The following is an 8,949-nucleotide window of genomic DNA, read 5'->3' as shown; positions in this document are numbered from 1 at the left end:
GACACAGCCCAGACACAGGGCTCTAGACTCTTCTAGTCCCTGTGGACACTGACACAGCCCAGTCACAGGGCTCTAGACTCTTCTAGTCCCTGTGGACATTGTAAATATATACTTTAGCACAAGATACGAAAAAGAGACTCTAAAGACTACATTTTATAAAGCATAGGCAAGAAATAACAGACCCAATTCTTAAAACAGAACCAATTTTTAAAACATTTTTATTTTACTCATTTTTTTCAGGTTTTTATTTTGTTAAATTAAATAACTTATCAAAGGCGTCTCCCCGGACTGCGAGGTGTTCGGTTTTGTGTTTTTGTTTTGCAGTTTGAAAAAAAAAAAGTCAGGGATTAAAAAAAACATCTTAGAAAAGTAGGGAAAAAAAAGACATTTCAAAAACTCCGGGGATCCTGCGATTGCACCCCACTCCCAGCCGCCTCCTGACCCCTGACCCTTGACCCCACAGGCCACCAAGACACGGCAATAAACCTGTAAATTCGAGGTGCATCCAACCGGCACGAAGCCTGCGGGGTCCCCCCGCCCCCCCTTCAGTCTCTGTCCACAGTGCGTCCCCCCCTGCACCCCCAAAACGCTGCCCCCCCCCGCGCTGCGCCCACAGACACGCTAGCGCAGACGCTCCCACACTATGGGTCAAGGGTCCTGCCGCTGCCCCCCAAGAGAGACAGACCCCCGCACGGTCGCCCCACTTCGAGAGGGAGCGAGAGGGGGGGTCTCCCCCCCAGGCAGGAGGCTCGGCGGGGGTCAGGAGGGTTGGGGGCGCAGAGGGGTTCTGTCCACACTGCTCACGGCCCGTTTCCCCGAGGGAGGGGGAGAGCGTGACCCCCCAGGGGCCGGGGGGGCGCCCCTAGAGGCGCCTGAGCGCCCGCTTCTTATCGCTCTTCTTCTTGCCGGCCGCGCCCCCTCCACCGGCGCCGCCGCTGGAGCCTGGCCCCGGGTTCGAGACAGCCGCCCCGCCCGCCGCCGCCGCCCGCTTGCTGGCCGGGTCCCCCGCGTGCTTCTTGGGCTGGGGGCCCTCGCCGGAGTCCGGCCCCGCGGCCGCGCCCATGGCGTGGATCTCGGTCATGAGCCGCGCGCGGGAGGCGTACTCGCTGTAGTCCTCCAGCAGGAGGCGCCCCGCCTCCTCGTTCAGGGCCGACTCGGGGTTCGGGTGGATGAGCAGGCACTTGATGGTCTGCGAGAGAGGGGGGGCGGGGGGTTAGCACACTGCCACCAGGGAGGCACGCGAACAGAGCTCCGGAGGCAAGAGGAGCCGCAGGGCGTCACAGCCCCAGCTCCCAGCCCAGCCCAGCGCCAGGCTCCGAGACTCAGAACGAGGCAACAGCACTGCCGGCGAGGTGAAGCAGCTCTATTCCACTGTGAACACGCAGGCGTGTGAATCAGCTCTCAGCCCAGCAGGAACACGGCTCTCCTCTTCCACACGCTTTTACCCACAGACACCACTTACTTGTCAGCGCTTCTGCAGGTCACACCGTGGGAAAGACCTGCTGCACAACCTGGACTATTCACTCTGCATCACAGCACACCAGGCGGCACGGGGACTAGTGAGCAGGAAGGGCCGCATCACGTCACAGTTCTCACAAGCTCTCGACCACATGGCCTCTTACAGCACTCTCACAAAGTTCACCGCTTTGTGCTCAGTTCCGAATTTGTCTCTGTGGTCAGTGGAATTTATATTGAATATTAAACAGCAGTCTTAGAAATAGTTTAGGAATAATGATAATATAAGCAGTATATTTAAAAATGAAACAGTATCTAGAATATTATTAAAATACGGTCACGGCGCGCGGGCGTGCCTTTCCACTTCCTTGGGACAGCGCGCGAGCACACAGCCCGCCCCCAGCCCGCCCTCACCAGCAGCACGTGTCTCAGCCCCAGCTCGGCCCGCCAGTCCCTCTTCAGCACGTTGACGCAGATCTCGCCCTTGTGGCCCACGTTGGGGTGGAAGATCTTGGTCAGGAAGTAGCCCTTGGGTGGCGCAGCAGGGAAGTCCTTCCCCAGGACCAGGCGCATGTGGAACAGACCGCCCACAAACGGGGTTCCCTCTGGGGGCAGAGAGGGGTCAGGGGTCAGCACGAGCTCACCGGACACAGGTCAGTGTGCCAGGGGCTGGGTCAGTGGTCAATCTGGGTCAGTGTGCCAGGGGCTGGGTCAGTGGTCAGTCTCGGTCAGTGCCCCAGGGGCTGGGGTCAGGGTCAGTGCTCAGTGTGCGCGGGGCTGGGGTCAGGGTCAGTGCTCAGTGTGCCAGGGGCTGGGTCAGTGGTCAGTCTGGGTCAGTGCGCCAGGGGCTGGGGTCAGGGTCAGTGCTCAGTGTGCCCGGGGCTGGGGTCAGGGTCAGTGTACCTGGGACTGGGGTCAGGGTCAGTGCTCAGTGTGCGTGGGGCTGGGGTCAGGGTCAGTGCTCAGTGTGCCAGGGGCTGGGTCAGTGGTCAGTCTGGGTCAGTGTGCCTGGAGCTGGGGTCACTGGTCAGTCTGGGTCAGTGTGCCAGGGGCTGGGTCAGTGGTCAGTCTGGGTCAGTGCGCCAGGGGCTGGGGTCACTGATCAGTCTGGGTCAGTGTGCCTGGAGCTGGGGTCAGGGTCAGTGCTCAGTGTACCTGGGGCTGGGGTCAGGGTCAGTGCTCAGTGTACCTGGGGCCGGGGTCAGGGTCAGTGGTCAGTGTGCCCGGGACTGGGGTCAGGGTCAGTGGTCAGTGTGCCCGGGACTGGGGTCAGGGTCAGTGTACCTGGGCCTGGGGTCAGCGGTCAGCGGTCAGCGTACCTGGCCCCTCAATGGCAGTGTGCAGCTCAGTGATGTCCTCCTCGCTGGGGTAGATCTTGATGCCCTCTGGCGGGTCGGCAGCCAGCGCGCTGACCTCCTTGTACACCAGCCGCAGGACCTGGGGGGGCAGGTTCTCCACATTGGAGTTCTGGACACGAGAGAGGGGACAACGTCACACAGCGCCGTCCACAGCCACGCCTGACCGGACACCGCTGTGTCTCTTCAGTCTTGAACACTACAAGGGCACCTGACACAAGCACCCAGCAGGGAGAGGCGTCAGTGGGGCCAGCAGGGGGCGCTCACCCTGCGGGCTGTGTGGCTCCTGATGCCCCAGTACAGTGACGGGGACACTAGACTGGAAACAGGCGCCGTCCTTCGGATGAGACGTCAAACCGAGGTCCTGACTCTCTGTGGTCATTACCAATCCCGGGGCGTCTCTCGAGAGGAGTAGGGGTGTTACCCCAGTGTCCTGGCCAAAGTTCCCCCTCGCCCTTACCAATCATGGCCTCCTAATAACCCCCCTCTCTGAACTGGCCTCATCACTCTGCTCTCCTCCCCACTGAGAGTCGATGTGTGGCAGCGGACTGGAGATCGTGCAGGTGGGGTACACCCTGCTGATGGTGGAGGGGATCCCCACTTCCTGTCCAGCGGCCTGAGAGGAGTGTCCAGAGAAGCGCTACATCAGTGTAATTATTCTCATCATTAGACTCCTCGAGGGCAGGGACAGTCTTCCGAGTGACACGAGTGGAAACTCCGCGGAAAAGCGGTTCAAACCGAGAGCAGGAGGCGCTTCTGTACCCCGAGGGTGGTGGGAGGCGGGAACAAGCTAACCAGGATTCGCCGGTTCCTTCCGGCAACAGCGGGACGAGAAACCGGGATCAATCACCTACGAGCGGCCGGGCGGGCTGGACGGGCCGGGCCGGGCCGGGCCGCTGCGAGGCGGAAGCCCAGCGCGACAGATGCCGCGATCTCCAGTCCCGGGCCGCAGGCGAGCGGAACCGGTCCAGGAGGGCAGGTCTGCGTCTTGACAGAGACCCCGGGGAGACCCGCAGACACGCCGGGCCCGCGGAACCGGGCCCGGGACCCGCAGGCGGCGCACACTCGCCTGATCACCGTGCCTTCTCCCAGAAGGGTAGTTCGTACTCCAGAACCAGCTGGAGGGAGGCGAGCGGTACCGCCGGGCCGCGGGTCCAGGTCCGGCGGCTCCGAGGACTTTCTAGCCAGCGGTAAGGGCTCCGGGGCCGAACCTTGTGCCGGACAGCGTGTTACTGACCGCGGCGATTTAAAGAGGGGGAGAGACGCAGCGCTCACTCACCATGTCTGGGTCCGGTCCGGTCCGGTCCCGCTGGGGTCGGGGCGCTTCTGGACAGCGACAGGAGAGGGGAGGGGGGCAGAGAGAGATCTCGGCCGGGACAGCTCTTTTTAAAGTTCAGCCCCCTCGGCGAGAGAGGGACAGGATCTCCGGCGAGAAAAAAAAAATGATAATAAAAAAAATTCTAAATATATTTCCAGGCTTGTTTTGTAATTTTCACCTCCCGCTCGTCAACAAGGACCCGCGGCCCACCTTATTTAAGCGCCTCCTCGACTCCGGGCCCCGATTCCGACGCTCCTGCTGCAAATATATTTATAAAATTATTTATTATATTTTTAATACCCTCCCTGGACGGATGCTGCGCCGAATTCTCTTTCCGACGGGCGGACGCACAGGAACACAAATACAAAAAAAACAGAAAAATCCCACCCGCCCAGCCAATCGGAAACCGAGGAGCGCCCGACGTCACTTCCACCCGCAACGCTCTGAGCCAATCGCCCGCCGGAGGCCGCTCGTCGTCATGCCACCGGGCAACCGTCTCGACCAATGCCAGTCGAGCGAGTGGAAAATGCTTTACTCTGATTGGTCCGTTTGAATAATTAGTGCCTTCCCCCTCTTTCTCCGGGGAGGGGGGCGACACCGCCCACTGGGCAAACGGCGTACTTGATTGACGGCAAAGAAAGCAAATCAACATGGGGAACGTCGGGAGTGACATTAGTTTGATCCAATAAGAGAAGAATTAGGTACGCCGTACGCCATGATTGGCTCTGCGTCTGTTTGAGTGCCGGGACGTAGGGGGCGGAAGTTTGCTAAGTGACGACGTTCCTGTTAGAGCAGTGCTGGTCTGCAGCTGTGGCTGTCTTGCTTTATGGTTTTAGGAGCTAAATGTGTTCATTTATGGTTGTTTTTTTGTGTGGAAATGTTCATTTTTGCTACATAGTTTGTCTCTGCTAAAGCCGAGGCACGGAGGAGGGTATTAAAATGGACGTATGTCCGGACCTGGGCGGCAGACGTCTGCTCATAAGCCTACTATGAATATTAAAACGTGGTTGCTGTCAAAATGTCTATTTCTTAGTTTTTTTTTTAACTGCTACTTGGAAGCCCGAGGATTCGTGAAAACCGACCTTTTATTATATAAAATGCACCACTATTTGAGTGTTTTAGCTGCGCCTATCGCGGGTCACTGAGCTCTTACAGTTTTAGTTCAGTTCCGGGGAAATCTGACCGGTTTACTGTTTTTGGTATAAACATGGTTTTTCTCATCTGGCCGCCATAAGGCTTGGTGACATCTGAACACATGGAGCTAGCGATAAGTAGTTTAATTGAATGTTAGGTGGTTTATTCAAATTATGTCTGAACTGGGCGACCGTAGGAAGTGACTGGGTGAGACGATAATAAAGATGCAGAATTCACACACACGGGGCTGTGCATTTTATCTTAGAACCTGATTGAATTTGTGATGTTTGCCAAGTGAATGGTCACTGGAACACGCTTTCTTTTACTGTCTTTGTAGATGAAATCGTTTGGTCGGTTGTGATCCGGAAACACAGCAGGTGTGACTATGTGGCACCACTGCAACATTTGAAATGGTTTCCAAACGGGTATCTTGGCTCAACTTTAACACACACCAGTCTGTGACAATCACTCTACCGTGTATTTCTCTGGTCTGTACTGTAGTCAGAATAACATGTTAATTGGGCTCATTTTATCTCAAAAACGAGTGGTCTAACTTCAGGTGAATGAGATCTCTATACCGTAATGACTAGGAATGAAGTTGGTTAGAAGGTGTAACAACATTAGGTGGTAAAATATGGTTTAGAATTGCTTTATAAACAATTATAACAGGCTGCCCAATTGTGGGCATGAACATCACGAATAGAAACACAGCCCGAGAGTAGTAGTGACCCCAGTTCAGGGTCTGGTGTCCCCAATCCCCTGCTGAGTATCGGGGATCCCCTCCTTCCCCAGCCCCTGCTGTGAACCCCACTGCTCCGTTTCTGGTCAAGTCCATACACTTCATTCCCTGCAGAGTAGAACTGAGCCCCGGAGCCCAGCCGTGTCCAGAACTGAGCCCCGGAGCCCAGCCGTGCCCAGAACTGAGCCCCGGAGCCCAACTGTGTCCAGAACTGAGCCCCGGAGCCCAGCCGTGTCCAGAACTGAGCCCCGGAGCCCAGCAGTGCCCAGAACTGAGCCCCGGAGCCCAGCTGTGCCCAGAACTCTCTCAGAGCCCAGCAGTGCCCAGAACTGAGCCCCGGAGCCCAGCAGTGCCCAGAACTGAGCCCCAGAGCCCAGCTGTGTCCAGAACTGAGCCCCGGAGTCCAGCAGTGCCCAGAAGTCTCTCAGAGCCCAGCAGTGTCCTCTTCCTCACGCCTGGCTGCGACGCCGGCTGTGCTCGGGGGGGCTGGTCTCACAGCAGGACTGGGGTGTGTGGAGCAGGGTAGGGGTCCCTTGTCCCCTTGCCGCTTTCTTTGTGCAAAGAGTGGCGGGGGAGTGGAACGCGCTGCCCAGCGCCGTCGTCGAAGCTCTCTCACTGGGATCCTCTGGGAAGCAGCAGGATGGGAGTCCTGGGAGTGTGGGAAAATGCATTATTCACCTCCCCTGTCTGCGGCCCGGCGGCGCCTTTTCCTATAACCTGCCGGCGAGGGCGAAGCCGAGTTCGGGTCAGGATTCAGCGCCTCGACACTCGGAGGGGTCGTGTCAGCCCTGCGCCACGAGAGGGCGCTGTTTCCCCGCGCACGCCGCGTCCGCACAGCCCAGCTCGGAAGGACTGGATCGGACCGGGTCCCCTTCTCTGCTGGTGCCTGTTGGTCCGAGTCTGCAGGCCAGGAGGCCCCGGCCGACCTGTGATGATGATGAGCAGGTTGTTTACTCCGGAGGGCAGCACGATGGCGCGGATGACAGGAGAGACACACTGTGTGAGAGAGACAGGAGAGACAGACTGTGTGAGAGAGACAGGCTGTGTGGAAGAGACAGGAGAGACACAGACTGTGTGAGAGAGACAGGCTGTGTGAGAGAGACAGGAGAGACACAGACTGTGTGAGAGAGACAGGCTGTGTGGGGGAGACAGGAGAGACACAGACTGTGTGAGAGAGACAGGCTGTGTGAGAGAGACAGGAGAGACAGACTGTGTGAGAGAGACAGGAGAGACAGACTATGTGAGAGAGACAGGCTGTGTGAGAGAGACAGGAGAGACAGACTGTGTGAGAGAGACAGGCTGCGTGAGAGAGACAGGAGAGACACAGACTGTGTGAGAGAGACAGGCTGTGTCGGGGAGACAGGAGAGACACAGACTGTGTGAGAGAGACAGGCTGTGTGGGAGAGACAGGAGAGACACAGACTGTGTGAGAGAGACAGGCTGTGTGGGGGAGACAGGAGAGACACAGACTGTGTGAGAGAGACAGGCTGTGTGGGAGAGACAGGAGAGACACAGACTGTGTGAGAGAGACAGGCTGTGTGGGAGAGACAGGAGAGACACAGACTGTGTGAGAGAGAGGCTGTGTGGGAGAGACAGGAGAGACACAGACTGTGTGAGAGAGACAGGCTGTGTCGGGGAGACTGGAGAGACACAGACTGTGTGAGAGAGACAGGAGAGACACAGACTGTGTGAGAGAGACAGGCTGTGTGGGGGAGACAGGAGAGACACAGACTGTGTGAGAGAGACAGGCTGTGTGGGGGAGACAGGAGAGACACAGACTGTGTGAGAGAGACAGGCTGTGTGGGGGAGACAGGAGAGACACAGACTGTGTGAGAGAGACAGGCTGTGTGGGAGAGACAGGAGAGACAGACTGTGTGAGAGAGACAGGCTGTGTGAGAGAGACAGGAGAGACAGACTGTGTGAGAGAGACAGGAGAGACACAGACTGTGTGAGAGAGACAGGCTGTGTGGGGGAGACAGGAGAGACACAGACTGTGTGAGAGAGACAGGCTGTGTGGGAGAGACAGGAGAGACACAGACTGTGTGAGAGAGACAGGCTGTGTGGGAGAGACAGGAGAGACACAGACTGTGTGAGAGAGACAGGCTGTGTGGGAGAGACAGGAGAGACACAGACTGTGTGAGAGAGACAGGCTGTGTGGGGGAGACAGGAGAGACACAGACTGTGTGAGAGAGACAGGAGAGAGACAGGCTGTGTGAGAGAGACAGGCTGTGTGAGAGAGACAGGAGAGACAGGCTGTGTCTGGGAGACGCTCTGTGGGGGGAAGAGATGACCACAGAGGGAGAGGAACAGGTGATGAGCTGTACAGAGGGTTTCCTCGGTGTGGGAATGCTGGTGACATCATCCTGCTCTCCAGTGAAGTCTGGTGGAGTCAGCAGTGAGAAACACTGACAGACACACACCTCTATTTCTCTCTGTCTCTACATTTCACATTCACACTCAGACTGCTTTATTGGCATGGACAGTAGATTACAGTGCTGCCAAAGCAGATACAACCAATGTCACGTCTACGTACATTTATAATACAAAGACATCATGGACACTGACATACAGCGTAAAGAGCACTATCGAAAGACAGTTGTTCAGTTATTGAAGTGGGACTGTTTACCTGAGATCTTCCTTCTGGAAAACCAAGACTCTTGTTTTGTTCAGATGGGCTGTCAGTGCCCGGGTCTGACAGTCCTGCCCCAGCAGTGCCAGGCTCTGCTGTTCTGGGTCCAGATGGGCTGGCGGTGCCCAGGTCTGACAGTCCTGCTCCAGCAGTGCCAGGCTCTGCTGTTCTGGGTCCAGATGGGCTGGCGGTGCCCGGGTCTGACAGTCCTGCTCCAGCAGTGCCAGGCTCTGCTGTTCTGGGTCCAGATGGGCTGGCGGTGCCCGGGTCTGACAGTCCTGCTCCAGCAGTGCCAGGCTCTGCTGTTCTGGGTTCAGAT

At 57.4% G+C, this 8,949-nt stretch overlaps 1 protein-coding gene across 1 annotated transcript; it reads right to left on the bottom strand.

Annotated features, from left to right (window-relative positions):
- Positions 1 to 201: 201 nt before the first annotated feature.
- Positions 202 to 4,575, bottom strand: ube2s (ubiquitin-conjugating enzyme E2S). The gene is made up of 5 exons (XM_088939701.1): positions 4,339 to 4,575; positions 4,090 to 4,233; positions 2,775 to 2,922; positions 1,870 to 2,060; positions 202 to 1,189 (listed from the first exon to the last, which is right to left on the bottom strand). Exons 2-5 carry the CDS (start codon positions 4,090 to 4,092, stop codon positions 863 to 865), a joined length of 669 nt encoding a protein of 222 aa, XP_088795827.1. The 5' UTR covers positions 4,093 to 4,233; positions 4,339 to 4,575; the 3' UTR covers positions 202 to 862.
- Between the last annotated feature and the right edge of the window lie 4,374 nt (positions 4,576 to 8,949).

This window comes from Atractosteus spatula, chromosome 22, assembly GCF_055471065.1.
Source record: "Atractosteus spatula isolate fAtrSpa1 chromosome 22, fAtrSpa1.hap1, whole genome shotgun sequence".
Classification (NCBI taxonomy): Eukaryota; Metazoa; Chordata; class Actinopteri; order Semionotiformes; family Lepisosteidae; genus Atractosteus; species Atractosteus spatula.
Note: the sequence above shows the minus strand (reverse complement) of the source record. Positions and strands in the feature narration are given on the sequence as shown.